The 18,890-nt window shown below is 42.2% G+C and overlaps 1 protein-coding gene across 1 annotated transcript in view; it reads left to right on the top strand.

The window, feature by feature from the left end:
• Positions 1–281: 281 nt before the first annotated feature.
• The window catches only part of CPLX1 (complexin 1), a 107,937-nt gene continuing 89,328 nt past the window's right edge, over positions 282–18,890 (top strand). Inside the window, exons 1-2 of the mRNA XM_054652505.2 lie at positions 282–510; positions 1,309–1,410. Coding sequence (XP_054508480.1) covers positions 1,380–1,410 — 31 coding nt within the window. The 5' untranslated portion in view covers positions 282–510; positions 1,309–1,379. The remainder of the gene's footprint in view (positions 511–1,308; positions 1,411–18,890) is intronic.

The following is an 18,890-nucleotide window of genomic DNA, read 5'->3' on the forward strand; positions in this document are numbered from 1 at the left end:
TGCAAAATGCAACGGCGGGCTGGCAGCCACCCCTCCTTCCCCCCACGGCAAAGCCCAAGGACACCTGGTTGCTGGAGACAGCCGGGGATGGGGTGGGGGACACGCAGGCAGGCACACGCACCCCTCGGCGGGGATCGGAGAGCGCTGCCGGCCTGCTCGGCGGCGAGCACTGAGGGGCGAGGGCGGCGCAGGGAAGGGGCGGGGGAGCCGGAGGCAGGGGGAGGGAGAGAGTCCAGCTCCCGCAACGAGGGGAGGAGGAAGGAGGGACCGTGTCGGTGGGATGGTCCGGAAATGCTGTGATAAAAAGAGGGGCGCGGGGGAAAAGTAGGGAGAAGCTGTGGACTCATTCCTTCTCCCATACTCCGCGCCCACAACTTCCCCGGCAACCGTCGGGCACACGGGCGCCGGCCGGAGCCCGCGGGAGACGAGAGGAGCCGCAGCAGCCGGCACCTGCCGCAGCCACCTGCCCCGGCCCGGCCCGTCTCCGCACAGCGCCGGCCGCCCAGAGAGGTATCGGCGCCGGGGCGGGCGGGCCGTGCCGAGCCGGGAAGGGCAGAGAGGAGAGGCGGGGTGCACGCACACGGAGACGGGCACAGCTCTTGTCCCTCCAGGTGCTGGCATGGCCGTGACCCGGTGCCGAAGTCGGGCGTGGGGTGGGATGCAGCAGCCGGAGCTGTGCCGCACCTGGGGCCGGCCGGTCTCAACCTTGAGGCGTCCCGGCTCACCCTGAGGAGGTGCAGCCCTCCCTGGCATTGCGCTGGGGGCTTTCCGAGGGGTTCCGGCGGGGGACTTTCCGTCCCGCCACCCGGACGGCATACGCATCCTGATCGCCCAGCATCCCCCGCTTGTTCTCCGGGCACTTGCAGGGCGCTTCACCTTCAAATGCCCCCTCGGCGGTCCCGGGCGGACCTGCCACCTCGGAGCAAACCCTCTGAAAACCGAGAGGGCGAGAAGCAGGCGGGGAAACGAGAAAGTTCAAAGGTTTAACTCCTTCCTGCCCGTCCGCAGATAACAAGCCATGAAAGGGGACCGCATTGTCCTCCGCACTTGCTGCCGGGCACTTGCCCAGTCTGGGGGAGCCGCCGTGTATCCCCGACTCCTCCCAGCCGCTGACCGCTCGCCAACATGCAGCTCTGCCTCTCGGGTGCCCTGTCGTGCAAAGCAGGGTCTGAAAGGATGGAGGGCTGGAAACTTGTCTGCACTCAGACAAAGGGAGGAAGGCTGTGGGGAGAGAGCTGAGGAATATCAGGCATTAGCTTTTTCTTCTCCTAGAGATACTATACCTGTTTTGATTGTGCCTCTTTGCAGGCTGCCTTCCAAGGATTCCCAGTCTCTGTGCATGTGAGGTGTGAAGGTGGGCAGGACCCCAAGCAACAATCATGGATTTTGTTATGAAACAAGCTCTAGGAGGTAAGTGTGATTGGCAAACAAGGGGCCACCTACCCCTCCCCTTTGCACCCTGAAAGAGAGGGGATGGTCTACTGTGGTAGGGTCTGCACCTGGAATAGCTTATTGAGGACTTGGAAGAGTATACCTGTCCCTGATTCGTGATCCCAGAGTGGAGCGTTTGGAGAGTCTGAGCAGGAGAGGGCAGCAGCAAGCAGAGACGAAAGCCCCAAGTCAGAGGAGAGACCTCCCACAAAGGGTGTGTTGGCCCTGGGTCATGCCTAATTGGCACCCTACCACCTGGATGCATAGCCTGCTGTGCAGTGTGCAAGTCTTGATTTGCTTCATGCCATGTCACAGAGGCAGGTATTATAAAGGACGAAGAGTGGTTTAGGCAGAGTAAGCCCAAAGAGTGACATTTTGTCTATGTATGTAAGCCTTCTTTCACCTTTGCCCCAAAGACTGGCCAAATACTGAGCAAAAAATGCCCAGTGCAGAAATTTCTGTCTCTGATATTTTGAGAGTTAATTTTGGTAAGAACACTACCACAATAAGGATGGAAATGATAATAAAGTATTCCTACACACTTTACCTGGATTTAAGGCCAATCTTCTATGGGTTTCTGTGTATTAGCTTATGTGTGTGAGGAATTGTTTTAACCTAATGGTGTGAAATAGAAAAATTAGGGATGTGTGTAGGAGAAATTGAAAACACTGAACAAATATTTGGGAATGAGGTTCCTTTATTCTGCCACAGTTACTTTCTAGGCAGCTTGATCTGGTTATTTGGTCTAAGCAATGGTCTAAGCATCACTGAGATGGTGCTGGATGCTGTTGGGAACTGAAATATTGGCCTCAGAGGAAGTTTATAATTTTCTCTTGTATTCTATCTCACGTGTGTATTTTTCATTCTTTTTCTTTTTGAAGAAACTGTAGAATCATGAGGCTGTGTAAATGTTTAATGTGTGGTGATATTGATGTCATATACAAATTCAACATTTACTGCAGGACTCTATCCCATGACATGGAAATAATGTTTTAATCTCTGAAAGTGGTGGGTGTTTTTCACCAGAGGAGCAAGATTTCACAGTTAAGAACAGAGAAAACAACCAAAGTTTTGGGGGTTTGAATAGGGAGTTTGGGGTATTTTGAATAGGGAGCTCAAACTGGAGAAGAAAGGGACTGATTTGTTTGCACAAAGTAGTGAGGTATGAAGACATCTATGTGAGAAGGTAGCAGTTTGTGTGGTAGCAGTGCTGTGTTTCATTTCACTCTTCAGTGCCTGTTTTGAAGGAGAATTAGTGTTATGATGTGTAGACTTTGCACTGTTTGCTGTAGTGCAAGGTTGCTTGCACAGAATTGAACTAATGTACCTGCAAACTGGAGATACAGCCACTACAGCTGGAGATCCATGAATCCAGTAAAGGGAAATAACTGCTTACAGACTGCAGTTAAAGGTGGGGGCAGGAGGGCTGCAGCAAAGGAATAGCATCTATGATGGCTGCTTTTTTTTGCAGCTTGGTGACTTAACATGAGTTGGAAGCACTGTCTGCCTGTGCTTAACAGCATTCACCCTGGGCAGACCTTCATTCCAACAAGATGTTGCATGCCAAGGTCAGGATTTGTATGATAATAGGACTTTCTGAGAAGGTAAATTCAAAAAGCATCTTTTAGTGAAGTCTGAGCTCCTGATGTCTGTTAAGATGCTGTCTGGGGCACCAGCTCTTTGCCAGATGACTTAATGTGTCTGGAACTTACCCACTTACTCAATTAAGGAGAAGTCTCTGCAGAGTGGTAAAATCCAGGAAATGCTAATTCATTAAGCAGAGTCCTATTTTTAAATTACAAATAGTTTCAATAAGATAAAACAAGATCTCCCAGTGCAAATATTGTACTGAAAATAAAGGTGGTTTTGGACACTGGTTTCTCCCTGGAGTTAAAGCCCAAGCTGATGCAAATCGTCCAAGTTGGCCAGACTGGTGCAGCAAACTAAGGACTAAAGGTTATAATTTGCTTCCTTAGTTTTGAGGCCAGAACCTTTTCTGTTTGCCAGTTCTGATATCCAAAGGGAGATTTACTTAAGGGTTGGACTCAATGATCCTTCTGGGTCCCTTCCAGCTCAGAATAATCTGTGAATTGTGTCTACAAGGATGGTCAAACTGAGCAGACCACCAAACCTCTAGTCGATAGGCTTACTTTGGGTAGGATATGTGGTCTGATCTGCTAGTGACCATTTTTATTATCCTCACTTTCTGGGAGGTCTTTGGGTGGATTTCATGGCTCTTTGATTTTAATTTAATATGGCTCTTCCCAGAACACCTCTGAATTCATTCTTCTGTTGGATAGGATTTTTTGAATGGTGAGAAAGTTCTTATACCATTCTCATAATCTCTTATGGCATTCCTGGAAGAAAGAAAAAAATACTGCAATTTTGTCATTAGGTCCCCTCTAATTTACACAGAATCAGACCTGCTATAGATTCTGCTTGCTGAACACCTACAGCTAAGGTAGCTTAATCGTTCAGCTCTCTCAGATGGTGAAAATTCACCATCTGAGGGCCAGTTGGATGTCCTTGACAGAGCATAATGGTTATGTAATTTTCATAAGTAATTTTTTCTTCCCAGTGTACAGCCCTAAAATGAAGCTTAGGCCAGAGTTTTTGATAGCTAAGAGCCTGGATTTGAAATCTACTTGTAGGTGGTTGCTTTTGATCTTTCTCTACTGTACAGGATTATACAGGTCTCTGAAGCATTGGAGGAGTTTGGAACCAGGTTTTGTCTTTGGGAGTGGTCAAATAAGGTACTGATAGAAAAACATCATTCTCCTACCTCCTCACTCACCTTATTGAGGAAGACGAGGTCTCACTCTGCTAATTAGCAGTAGCACTAACCTTAGCAGAATGCTTCTGTGGGAGTTTTGCTGTTGCCTTTGAAGCAAACTTTGAAGATATTAGTCTTGTCTCTAATGGCATAGAATGATCAGATTTGCTTTTCCTTGGAGTTTTGCCCATAGGGGAGGAAGGCAATGAGTTGTTTTGAAGGGTAGGTGATCTAAATTAGCAGCCAAGGAAAGGCAGTTATGTGGTGACAAGTTGCTTTGTTTGAAAGTTTGATGAGGGTATTTAGATTTTGTGAAATCATTTGACAGTTTCTGTATTGCTGAGGTAGAATGTGTCCTTTCCCGGTCTTGTTGTTAAAAGAGGGTATGCAGAAGTCTGCTGTTTCTGTGCAGTGGAAGGTCATCCTCTGCTGTGCCAGCACTGGGATTTTGCTGCTGTGTTGGCAGCAGAGTTTCTGCCTGAAAGTTGACCAGCTTGAAATGTGTCTTTTTAAATCCATGGCCTCTTCATGGCAAAATCCTTGACCCTTTCATTAGCGAGAGAGTGAGCATTAGCAGTGGGGACTGTGGTCCAGGAAAAACAGTACAAAATAGTAGGTTATTTGGCTGATTTCCTTCTGTAGCTTTTTTTTTTTTTCTTTTTGTGCTTCTCAGACCTTTCAACACCCTATATGGAAATCACACTATTTATTGTCTGACAGTGACAGAAGCCATGGTGAAGTAATGATCCTTATTAGCTGTGTAAAACGAGAAGAAAGTAGCAAGAGGTTAAAGGCTTAAAATTGCTGCTTCTTCTCCCACATAAGTAACAGCAAGGGAATATTTTGTACCTCTGACCCTGCTACATCATAGACGTTGACAGAAGTGTGTAGCCAGGGTGATTTGTCACTTTGCTGTTCCTGTGACAGTTCTTTAAATGAAGACAATCAGATTCATTTAATTACTATATTTTACATTAGAAGTGCTCTTTGCCAAGCCAGGTCAGAGCTGGGCTAGTGTTATAATGACCAATGTGTATGATTTCCCAGGAGAGAGCAGGAACTGAAGGATCTGGAATGGGTCCTGAAGGAGTTTAGCTATAATACTTTTCACTGTGTATTGCTTATTTCTTGCTAAGTTTGAGTGAAAGCAAATTGTGCACAAACACCTGACTCCCATGTTGTACTACACTGTATCACTCCCTCTGTCACTGCTGGCTTGGACAAGTAGGGAAACTGGTTTGAAATAAAAGACAATGAACTTCATTAAGATATTCTGGGTGTCATTCTGTTATTGGGTGATTTGAAGGCAAGGTCTGAGATATTTTCTTATGAAAATGAAAAGAGGATGCCTATGGAAAGTGAGAAGAATTTACTGGAATGTTGGATCATGATGTGTTTGAAGAGAGAGATTTCCTACTGCAGAAAGCAACATTCTGCAGACCAGAATATTGTGAAATTGTGGTATACAGAACACAAAGTAGCTTTAAATATGATGCTGTACAGAGCCCTTTTAATGTGCTACTTTTATTGCCATGAATGGGAGAAATGGCAAGAACTGGATGGTAAAAGGTTGGAATGTCTGCTTTAAATATTGAATTTTTTTAATGTCAGCCTGTGGATAAATTATGCAAATCCTTTCACATGTAACTGTGTATATGAATAGTACTGTCTAAATTTCTTCTTCATGCTTCCAACACCCCTTGAATTCATAGTGGAGTGCAACCGCAATAGGAGGAAGGGTAGGTACATCTGAGTTTCTGGATATTCACTATGATAGATAATACAGGCATGATTTGCTGATTTATTGGCAGCAGTTTAGAGTGGGGACTTCTGCTTCCCATGTGCTTCTTCTGTCAAGAATCAGTGGACACTTGTTTTGGTTCAGAAGGATTCTTAAAATACTGTAGGCACAAGACAAATGCAACCAGATTGCCATCTATACCATGCCAGCAGGGGGGCACTGCCTACTTCAGGTCCCTTACCAGAACTTTGTTTCAGCTGGGTATATCACAAAACACAGTCCAGAGGGAGTCCCCTTGTTCTTGAAGACAGACAGAGATCCAAGCCCTCATGAAGATAATGGGATTTAAGTCACTGTGTGACTTAAGCTCTGAAAGAGCATCTCCTGTGCTAAGCTTACATTAGGGAAGATGTGAGGGTGTGTGAATGCCAGATAAGCCTGAATGAAAACCACACTACTGTTCAACATCTTAGCAGTGACCTTTTGTATATTCTACTGCTGCATTTGCCTGACTTTAGTAGCTTGTGAAGTGAGGATTAAGTCCTTAATTTTTCCTGCAGAAGTTAGCAAGATTGAGTGCAGTCAAAGGCAATACAGTTCAGGGTGGAACACATTATGAAATAAACACAGGGGTTTCTTTGTTCTCCTTCTCCAACTCACTCTCTTGTTTCTCACATTTCCACTTCTCTGCTGAGCCCCTGTGTTGCACTGGGACCTCATGCATCAAATAGGCTGTGCTCTGCTGCTTATGGTAATGTGTGAAGTTCTGGAGCAGGACAGAAACTGTAATGCAAAACTGCAAGTCCTAATGCTAACAAATAGTGCTGGTATTGACTTCTGGGGTCGCTTTTGTCTGTAATCCTTGAAACATTTAACACATGAGGTCTTTCATTTGCAGTCAGATGCATCCAAATTACAAAGACTGGAGAATCTGACCAGAGACAGGAGATCTCAAGACCACTGTAGCATTTGATAGGTGTTGGGAGGCCACTTACTTTCATTCTCAGATAACTTCCACCTGTGTTGTGTATAATTCTGGGCCCCACAAATTAAAAAAAGTTTTAAGGGCATTGAATACATCCAGAGGAGGGCAAAAATGCTGGTGAAAAGGCTGGAATGAATGTCTTCTGAGGAGTGGCTAAGGACCTGGTTTTTCTGTATTGGAGAAAAGGAGGCAGAGGGGTCACCTCATTGCTCTCTACAGCTTTTTGAAGAGAGGAAGTGGGGAGGGAGGTGCTGATCCCTTCTTCTTGGGATCCAGTGATAGGAGGCAGGAACCTGGGGTAGGTGACATACATTTTTCACACAGAATAGTATTAAAAGTGGTTTTTTTTCCCTAATGTAAACTGGTGGCAAAGAGATTTTCTTTGAGAAATTTGATTAAGTTGCAAGATGTCTTCCAAGGAAGCAAATGGTTGTCGTTGAGATGATACCAGAGAAACAACTACAGTGATGGTCAGCTGATTTATTGCATCCGTGATCCAAACCAGGAGATGAAAAACTGACCAGGTTCATTTTCCCTGTTCTTTTCTGGAGAAAGCTTCCTTTTATATTTGCTTGCCTCTGTTTGGCCTGTTGCTATTAGAATCACACAAAGCTTTCCCTTCTGTCTGCTGGTACTTTTCTTATGTTTGCCTTACTTGCAAGCAGGCACTGTGAGCAATGCGCTTATTGAAGTATCCTTGGAGGAATTGTGCAACCTTCAGTTGATTGTAGAGGTAGGCCACAAAGAGCTTAACTAAGATTTGTGCTGCAGGCTATCTGCTTGTCAAAAGCCTGCTTGGAGTGGAGTGACATGGATAACCAGGAAGTTTTCTCTCCCGGAGAGGGAGAAATAACAAAATTTCACATATGTTAAGTAGCCTGTCTAGAATTTATACATGGCAGAAAAAAGGATTCTTCTCCTTGGTTTTTCTGTCCACTTGGAGGAAGTTCTGCAGGCTTTTGATTTTAATATCTATTGCTGTATACCTGCATCTTCCTGACTTTTCTTTTTCTTCACCTTCCATAATAGAAGCAAAGTGGTGGTTTCTTGCCAGCTGAAGGGTTTTGGTGCAAATAGGATTTGTCAATGCTGAAATTTTAGCCTGCGTTGCATAGGAAATGCTGCAGCAGTGGATTTGGAGCTGGGCAGGAGCCTAATGGATGATGTATTACAGTTACTGAGATCTTCCTGGTGAAATGGGATGCTCCAAATATGATCTACTGGCTTGCATTTGTGTTGGTTCTTAAGGAGAGGGAAATTCAGGATGTAATTCAGCTGTTAGCTGTGGAGACCTACTCACTTGCTCATGTGCTGGCAAAAGCACAGACATAAGAGAATACTGATGTCTGTGAAGGCTGATGTACATGGGAGGGCTTTCTTCTCTGACTAGAAGGGTAAGGTTTGAATTCATAAAGCTGTGAAATCAAATCTATGAAGGCTACCTGGGTTTAGAAGTCTTGCTGAGTGAAGTTAAGAATGTATGGTCTGTATTTGTCAGCACTGCAGTAAGTACAGGGCTCCAAAATCTCTGAGTAACCTCTGCAGACATTCCACTAAGGGAAGACAGGCATCCTGCCATTACAGGATGGGAATGTCTCTTTCATGCTGGGGCACCCCCCAAAGGCAACAGCAAAAAAATCCACCCTGAAAACAAGATGGTATCATAGGAAATTTCATGTGGCAGTTGAATGAAGATGAGAAGTCCTCCAGCAGTGTTTGAAATCTGCCAAATTATTGAGGAAGCCTGGAAGAGGAGTGGCAATAAACAGGGAAGGCTGGCAGAAAGAAAGGGACAGGTCTGTAGTGTTTTGCCACTGGCTTGTCTCATGTCAGAGGGCTACATGCAAACAGCATGTTCTTCTGTTTCATGGCCAAGATCCCTTCTCTGAACTTTATGTGATAGTGTTGAGACAAGAGAGGGAATAGACGCTGATGCTGAGAGTCAGACACAAATACAGGCTCTAGTTTTACCTAGGGTGAGAATTCTTAGTTTTTCAGGCCATTGGAGAGAGGGTATGGTTCATGAAGTGGTAACTGGTATGCTAGCCCCTCAAAGATGCAGAGTTTCCATGCCCACTTCCAACAGCTGTAAAGACCCTCAGCAACATCCTGAAGGCTCTTCCAAATTCTCTGTCTCTGCTTCTATTTCAGTGGTGGGGCAGAAAGTACTCTGTCTTAGCTTTGGATGCTCTTCTTTGAGGTGAGGCTGCACCTCTGCACTGCCTTTGTATATTCATTCCATGTGCTGAAATCAAGTGCTTGATCAAGGCAACACAGCACCTTAAACATTTGCTAACTTACTGCTTTGAGCACTTTTTCTGGTTGCCATCATATTTTCTCACGTACAGTCTGATTGTGAGAGCTTGGAATAGTCAGTTATGTTTCTCTCAGGTTAGTTTTTGGGTTTGGAGTACGTGTCTCAGGATGTAGAACATTGCTGAGAAGGCTGAAAATTTCAACTGATTGCTGAACAGATGCTCATGTGGTTTGCTAAAGGGTAACAGTTACAATTACAGACATGGCAAAGGCTACTAGTGATCTATCATTGGTACAAATCACAGTGCATATCAGAAACAAAATACTTCAAACAAATTGTGTGTCTCTGCTGCAGACAAATTGACAACTGCCCTGTGCAATTTGAGGATTATTTTTTTGTTCCACTCTCTCCTGTATTTTTAAATGAGCTGTTTTTGAGTTGGGTGGGTGCTGTCACTACAGAAGTGCATTAATACAAACAACAAATTTAATCTGCTGACTTTGTGCATCTTTTTGCAATTTGAATTTGTCATTACCTACAAGAATGAATCTGCTTAGTAGCTACTTACATTTTTGCATCATTATTTGAGTCTCGTGGCTTATTTGCAATGATATTGACCTTGAAGGAATGTCAAACATACAACAACATAAGCATAAATTTGGAATTCAAATGTCTGTGAATTACCTTCTGTGGAAAATAGGGGAAGAAACAAACAAAAAAAAAATACAAGAGAGGAATGATGGAGCTGTTTTGATAACTTCAGTCTCCTGAAAGAATTAGAGCAGTGAAGGGGAAGGCAGAAGACAATTAAAGGAAAAAGGATGGGAAAGAAATGTGTGTCAATGCCTGTGCTGACAAATAGTTGAACTGCCATGTCTCTGTGTCCCTGGATCTATCTCATTTTTTTTTGGTTTTGCTGGTGAGCTCAGGCAAATTTGACCAGCAGAAAGGACATTTGAACCTTCTGTAGAAGGTAACTGAGTGTGAGATGGTTGTCTCAATTGCTGGCCTTGTCTATGGGAGAACCCTGGGTATGCTTGGGAAGGTTACTTGATCTCTGTGTTAAATGGTGTCTTTCCCAGTCTCCTTGCTTAGAAAGCATTACAGGACACCATTATCCCAAGAAAACAACAGACTCAACTAGACACATGCTCAGCTCTGAGAACTGCCCTTGCCTTCATGGGAAGTGAACACTATTCTTCTGTCCTTCTATCACTCCTTCTGCTTCTTAGTGCTAGACAGAGCTGAACTTCTGGACTCAGTGGACTTGAAAATTTGTCCGTGACTTGATATTGGCAATGAAACTTTCATGCTGTTTCTACTTCACTGCCATGGTGTTACTGAGTATAGTGTGAAACTTTCTGCACACTGCCTGAAGGGGCTGGAACTGGGTGGGATTGCCTGGCCTCTGTTCCACTGCCAGTCCTAGGTGTGTCTGTCTCTTTAATTCTTTGAAAATGCATATATTAATCAAAATCTTAATTTGCAAGAGGACTTTGGAAAGGTTTTACTACGGCTGTGTTGGTTTTTGTTTTTAATAAAAAGCTTTTAAACACCTAAGTTTGTTTTTTTTTTCTCAGCAATCAAGTAAAGAAGACATCTTGCAAGATGAAAGACTACATGAGACTAAGACATCATGTCCAAACCAATGTATTTTTTAACCTCTGGCAGTTATTTACTTTATGTTGAAGTTAAGGTTATGCATGCTACTCTTCCTTGAGTCTGAGTGAAGTGTTTTGCTCTTTGTGAATTAGAATTCTCTTTGTAGTTTCCTTCAGATTTTTTAAATCCAAATTAAAAAAAAAATCCCGAACAGAATACAAGTAGGTAAAAAAACTGAAGAGAAGGAGAAAGTACTCAGAGATTTTGCCTATATATGTATGTAGTTCCTCCTCTACACAGTTGTAGCTGGAATAAAAGTAATTGGAATGATATTTAGAAAAAATCTTGATTTCATTAGAAACAGATGAGTATTTTTAAATTTTGATTTGTGTTTTTGTTTGTTTGTTTGTTTGTTTGAATTCAGTGTATTTAAAAAATTTTCTTGACAATTGCATCTTTCTCCTCTGTATTTTCCTTTAAATATCAGACATTTCTGTTCCATGTCGCCCAGGCTGCAAAAGGACAAGATTAAAAGGTGCATGAAAGGAAATTTATAATTACATGGAGATAGATTAAAATGCTGAGGAAAAAAGGTTAAGCAGGGACACCACTACTCTCTCTAAATACATGTGAGAAGTGAACACTGCAGTGAAGGAAGAACTACTTAATGTGAGGGGCAATATTGGTAAAAGGATAATGTGAATAAATTGGCCATGAGCATCCTTGAGTCAGTAATTAGTGTCGCTTGACTTGTGGGAGAGAAGAGAGGTGCTCTCTCCGGGAAATCCTCCTGCTGCAGCAAGCAGGAAGAAATGGAAACTGAGTCTTGGGTGCATTTGAAATAATTGTACATGCTCAGAGAGGTAAGGCCAGTGAAGCAGGAAATAATTATTGGTCCTGAGTGCCTCAATAGAGAGTTCATGTCTTTGAGTCTTCACTTGTAAGATTGTCCATAATAACAGAATTTACCTAAAAAGTGGTTTAGTTTTTACACTAAATTTTGATTTTTTTCCAGTTTGTGATGACATCTAATGGTGTTAGAATGCAAACCCAGCTTAGTGGGAACCAGCATTGTGTTCCTCTAGGTGAATTAGTTACAGAGCTATGGTAAATTTTCCCTTTTCTGAAAACATTTTAGCCCCTTTGTATTTGTATAACAGAAGATGTTTGCCAGCTATATTATGTCCATGCTCATGGATGATTTGAAATCAGCTTTTGGATTCAGATTAAAAGTAATTTTATTTCAAAGGACTTGGTGGATTTACAAATGAATTTCTAGAAAAGATGACTATACTGGATATCTTTCCAGCTGTGGTGTTTCAGCCAAGGTAAGAATTTTGAGTTTCATATTACAAGCATAGCTTGAAATTCCCTCCATGGTGACTTCTACCTGCAATTTACATGGAAACAGCTGTTTGCAATGGATTTGGTAATTTATGGTTTTATACTTCTGTTGAGATGAAAGTAATTTAAGAATTAGGTGTTTCTCTGGGACCTCTCCCAGAGAAGAGGTTGTTTTGAACAGTTGTCTGAAAATAAGATGTTCCATCTTCCTCAGTATCAATATTTACTACTTTCCTGATTTTTAGACTGAGATATGCTCCATAGTTTGTCCCCTGCTCTCTGCTATCTCAATATTCTAGATTCAGGCTCACATTACAGTATGGCTTAGGCCATAAGTCACTCTTACCTAGGCAGTGATTTCAGAGGGTGCCTTGAGCTCCTTCCCCATGGCTGATAACTTTTCAACCAAGTCTCCTTCAAACTGCCTGACTGTTTCAGGAGTGCCTACCCAACCAAAACCTTCAGCAAGGGCACACAGGTGAGTGGTAGAAAACCAGATCACTGCCATTGCAAGATATTGGCTTCTGGAAGAGGACGAATGTGCCATCCCTTTCTTTGGATTGTGCATCTTATTATATTGTCAATGAACATTGTGCCAGGCAGAGATCCCACATCTCTCTGAGCACCATGTCAAGGTGCTGAACACCTTTTTTGGTCATGTGGCCTGAGATCCCCTGTTGAGGACACAATGACTTGCCTCATGGCTGAGATGCTTGATTGGGACTTCTGGTTTTGTGTTTTGAATGTCATCTGGTAGAACTTTACAGGTGGTACTCCTTCTGCCTGGTACTCAGCACCTCTGCTCCAAAACAGTTGCATGTGCTCCTGCTATGCTAGCAGATGCAATAACAGTTGCTTAAAATAGTTGAGTAAAAGGCATTCTCTTAACCACTACCACAAACAAGAATGTTCTGTTTCCACACACAAAAATGAAGTCAAAGTGCAAAGTTTTGACTTTGCTTCACATAGTGAATCCTCTCCCTGGTTGAAATGTACAGTATGTCAGTTTCAATCCTGTTTTTACTCCAGTTTGCTGTTGTGATCTGGCTGCCCTGAGTTAACAACACCCCTTAATTTTTTCTCTCTGTTACAGGCATCCTGTCTTATTATTGGTTCTTATGTAGTTATTTGTCTGTTTTTTATTTAGGGATCACTTTAGTGTACATTTTGCAAGATCCTTCTATACTGGGTCATCTTTATGTGCTCAAAAATCAGTTCTAACTAAAAGACAGTAGAACTAATCTAGCCCAACAGGGATGATCTCTGGGTGGCCAGGGAAACTCAGTGCTGTATTCTACACAACATCATCCTGAGCAATCACAGGCACCTCTTTGATACAACATAATGTAATTTAGAAATTTCAGCTGTCTTCCTTGACAGAGATCTGTCAATCTACAGCAGCTGAAGACTGGCATTTTTATTAATTTCTTGCAGATGCAAATAAAATAATCGAAGGGGTTTTCTTCCTCTTAAAAACTCACAAAATTCCCCTCAAAATCTCTGGCTTGGAATATTTCTTGTTTTCACACAGTCTGAAAAGGGTGAGTCAGATTCATCAACTTCATGTGCATGGAAAAGATATTTATGACATTTCATTAGGGATGGTCTGGCTAACCTAGGGATGGTATTAGTTACATAAGATCTCAAACATACCTCAAGTGCAGCATGGATGCTGTGGAGTGAAGCAATTATCTATTTTGCTGTCTTCAGAACAGAGTGACCTAGATTCTTTCTTCTTTTTTTTTTCCTCTTTTTCTTTTTTTTTTTTTCCTCCGTTTTTCCTCACAGGGTGGCCCACTTAGTTGATTAAACTGCAACTCAATTATAACTGGTTATGGTGCAGTTGGGAATAAAGCAGATGTAAAAAGAGTGGAGCTGATAAAGTAATTTATTTTTTGCCTTACTAGTTAGCTGTAAATTATGATTAGGATTAATGACAAACATTTGGTTTAGTAGGTTTTGGGTGACAGGTATTTCACAGTAGCCTCGGCTGGTGGTATGGTGGTATGGAATGCCAAAGTGATTCTATGAAAAGGTGTACATTTAATGGCAAGAAAAAAAAAAGGTTATAGTCCAGTTTATGGAAGATTTGAAATAAGCTTTAAATCCAAAAGAGGTCCACAGTCAGTAAATGCAAGGTCAGCATGGTTAATATTTTGTTTGAAGTGAATACATGAAACACATTGACGCTTTTGCATTATTTATAACTTTCATGCAGTGCAAATTCTCTGATAAATCATTAGAGGCATTAGGAGGATAAATAAGTCATCCAGGTAGGAGGAGCTCCCATACTGCAATCTTTGGTAATAAAATTACCCTTTAAGTTAATGACAGCCATGTAGCATGTGGTCCATGCTAAAACCACTATAGTTACTGAAAACTGACGTTGGCTTAGTGTTGTGTAAATTTCCTCATCTATTCTCTCCCCTCACTTAGGCCCAAGGAACAAACCAAAAGCAAATCTGTTCAGTGTAGGGTAACCTAGAAAGTAAAATTCGTCTTCCCATGAAGTTTAAAGAGGAAAAGGATCCAATAAGAACCCATAAACCCTGAAGACATGTAGAATCTATTACATTTCTAGGCAAATATCTCTGGGGAGGTATCTGCAGCAGGGATGAAGTTGTGGTTAGAACCCAGCATCAGATTTATGCAGGGACTCCAGGTGCCAGGACCTTGGCTTGTCTCTTTGGGCTGGATGCTGAGTATGGCTTGTTGCTGTGTTATGGCATCACTGTTGCCTCCTGCACATTCAAGCATGATGACTTAGCCAGGTGAAATAAAGCAATTGGAATTCTGCTGTTACTTCTGTCTCTGACAGTGGGGAAAGCTGATTCTGTAAATACATTTCTTGATGGCAGAACAGGGGAAGGCAACCCCTTCCTCTTCTGAAAATCCCGTTACCCAATTTAGGCTGCAGTATCTTGCTGCTCAGTTTTTGAAAGCCATCTCAGAGCTGGAGAGTTTGTTCTCTGCAGTATGAGGTAGCTGCTGTCCTTATCTGCCTGGATTCCCATTTGGCTTCAGAAAAACAGGAAATAAGTGTCCATCTATGGCAAAATCTTCTTTTCATATCTTGGATGATAAGAACTTTCTCACGGATCAGAGAAGAACTGATGGACAAGGGCCTTCGGAAATCCTCCTTCTTGCATTTGTGCTGAACTTCCCTATCAGGAAGGAGTGGGCTAGTAAGGAAGCAGTATACAGATACTCTGGGAGACAGTGTACTAGGCTGATGACTGAGTTCATTGGTTATGACAAGGGCCAGATCTGCTCCAAGTACAGCTCACTTAGAGCAAAAGAGAAAGATCACTTTGCTCCATCTTCAAATATTTTATAAGAGTGAAGTGCTATTCATCTTTGTAGGGCATTCTTAGTCTTTTGAGAGGAATTAATCAGACATTGCATAGAATATAATAGATAGTCATGTAATTTGAAGACCTTGAAAGTTCTAGAAGGCCTTGGCTTAAAGATGGCTGACCTCATGGAAAAGGCCACACTTAATTTCAAATGGTTGGAGTGCCAATTGAAATTTGAAAGTATCTGAGATACACACATATTTCATATTCTTCATATTTCATATTCTTTTCTGTGCCTCTTACCTGTGTTTTTATAGTGACTTTAATGGTTAATTTTCTTTCCTCTCAATAGCTGACAGGCATAGACATAGACCTTGGCTTGTCTTTCAGTCTCCTTTTTTTTCCTCATACCAAGAACTCTCATGTCAGAATGTTATCTCTTTGATTTTCTTTTGTGCTAAGATAGCACTGCAACCACTTAATGGGAGAGCTTAGGAGCTGTCTCTTGAGATGTATCCACCAGGATCAGACTATCTTCATCTAAAGTGTGGTGCCTAACAGGAGGATCTAATTGGCATCACTTGTCTCAGCTACCTCAGGACTGCTGCAGTGTCCTGAGAAGGCACAGAGGGGATTTATTTGTTTAGTCATGCCCAGGATCAAGAATACATATTCCATATTCTTTACATATTCCATATAAGAAAGATGGGCAGGGCTTAGACCTGATAATGCTTTCTTTCCTATTTTCCTCACAGCACAAACTCCAATCTAGCTTCTCTCTGATGGCACCAGGTGATTCATGTCCGTGTTATCACCCTGCACAGAGCCGTAAATCACCCTTGTCTACCTCCATGGCACTGTTGGGCATCCTTTGCTCATGTACTCCTAAGGAGCAGACACCCTTTAATGGTGCAGCTGGTGGGTGGTAACAGCATGAATCTACTGACATTTTGCTAATGGTATTTGTTACAGCTAGAGCTTCTGTCTGTGCTTCATAGAAATTCTGGGGATTATTCTTACCAGTGATCTGGTAAGATGGATCACAATGATGGAAGGAGGGAAGTGAAACAATAATTCTTGTTTGAGGGCTCAGCTCTCCACTTACCACCAATAAACCCGTTACCCTTTTTTGAACTGCTACAACATTTTTCCTGCAAGGCATGTGTCTAGATTCTGATGCTTGCCACTATTTAGAGCCAGATGTTTGCTGAGCCCAGCAGGGGTGACAAAGACGGAAAAATGATAGCCATGAATTTGCACAGCTCACCAGTCAGGATTACAGCCTAATATGCACATGGTGCTGCTGAAAGAGCTGTTGCAACTGCCAGTGAAGCATATGTGTAGGGGTTAATGTGCCGTGGTTATATCACTGACAGTCTCTGAGTAGTTAAATTCAGTTGAGGGCTCAAGCGCAGAGACCTAAGGTTCCCTGTGTTCTGTAAAATGCTCCCTGTTCATGTTTGCCCACCTTTTAATTAGAGAACGAAATAGAGAAAGTCATAAGTGGTAACTGTCTTGAAATGCAAAATGCTCAGTAGAGCTTTATTTTAACAAGGTTCCTATTCCCAGTCTCTTAAACTACAAAGCCCTTATAAAGGAGTCAGCTCATGAATCACTCTTCATTAAGATGTGTATTAAAACTGGCAGTAATTGCCCTCTAAAAAATAAGAAATTAGTTGTGTTGGGTAGAACAGGATTTGTTCAGATTTTTTTGTTCTCATTTAAATCTGGTTCCATGCCCTCAAAAACAAAACAAGCTGTGCACCTGCATAGAGAGATGAGAGAGGAGTACTGTCACAGTTTGTCAGCTCCTTGGAGAAGCTGGCCTGACCTTGCAGCCTTGTTGCTTAAGGATAGAGAGCAAAATGCTTGTAATCAACTACTCAGAAACCTGGCTGACTTTAGCTGACTCTGGTCACAAACATGTGCTAGTATGGTAAGTGAGAGAAATTGTCTATCTACAGATTTTTCTCTTATTTTCTGGCCCATAATTTTTCACAGGTGATATGGGAAGTCCTGTCTGTTTTCCAGAGTATTCTGGGCCTCTGAAGGATATTGAGGAACAGAAGGTGTGAGCCAAAACCTTTCTTCCCTCTGCCCACCATCACCTCAGCCCACTATCAGAAGCAGAGCTACTTCTTAAGCTCTCAATCCTGACATGTTGTCTACCGCTGGTCTTGGATGGGAGTCAACTGTTAGACATTTTTTCAAGGCTGCCAGTGTATTGTCAACAGGCCTCTAGGTTATGAGAAGCTCAATGTGGTTTATACCAGAGGGCAGAATGTGTGCATGAACCCAGCATTAGTTTCTTCTGAGATTGTGCCTATATCAACAAATATGTGAGAGGAAACCAGCTGGACTGGCAGCGGTGCTGTTGCATGATGCTTTTTGGGTCAAGGCCTTTAGTGTTCCAGTTCAGTGTCGCAGCGCAAGTAGGCTGGACCTACTGGTGTCATGGTCTGTCTGAGAAAATTGTTCCACTGCTGTCTGATCTATGCTGGTAAGCATAAGCACAGATACATGGCTGTACTATGTACCACTTAAGCCACGCAATATCAAAGGATGCAGACCCCTGTACTCATTTTGGTGAAAGGATGTATTTGTCATGAAAAGCTATTTGTTATCTCAACTTCAGTTTGATTAACTTGTCTGTGTAATATTCCAGCTGAAGATCTTCACCAAGCTCATTACAGAACTCAAATGGATAGGTGAGTTTGATATCAGAAAGTAACATGTATCATTTTAAGTAGAGACTAGTATTATATAAATATTTAACATTTATATTATATAATTAAATATTATATAAATATTTAACATTTTTTAGATGTTAAATAATAAATATATTATTTAACATCTAAAAAATGTGTCTTCCCCAAGCAGATCTCTAGGGAATATTTACAGATTCTTCCTATAAGTAAGCATGTGTTCTTTCTCTGACCCAAAGGGTGATAATGAATTGATTAAGGGTGGTAGTTCTTTGCTAGAGAAGGATGAAATACAGTATTGGCATATATTCTGGCCACTAATTAAAAGAATAGGGTAAAGGTTATAAGGTCATTAAAGCATTTCCAGCAGAACACAATGGTTCAGAAGATTGGGAGGATTTTCTGCCTGATATACTCACACTATGTCAAGATGAGTAGCTCTTCTCTTTAAGCTCCTGTATAGCTATTTCCTGGCACACTGCATTGATCTTCCTCTCATCATGATCTTGTAATAATTGTAGGGGCAGGGCAAAATGTAATCTCATGTATTCCATGCCTTAGCTGTGACAGTAATTTAGATTTCTGTCCTGATCTTTTCAGCAAAACTGCCAGTGAGTTCCTTGCAGGAAGGGTTCAAGTACTTGTGCACTTGAATATTCTCTTTTAGTAGGCACTGTTGGTTTTGCACTTTGTCTGTTTTATTCCATTATTTGAGAAGACTTGTAATGCTAATTTTGCTCTATGTGGCAGCCCTTT

Source organism: Agelaius phoeniceus, chromosome Z (assembly GCF_051311805.1).
Source record: "Agelaius phoeniceus isolate bAgePho1 chromosome Z, bAgePho1.hap1, whole genome shotgun sequence".
Taxonomy (NCBI): domain Eukaryota; kingdom Metazoa; phylum Chordata; class Aves; order Passeriformes; family Icteridae; genus Agelaius; species Agelaius phoeniceus.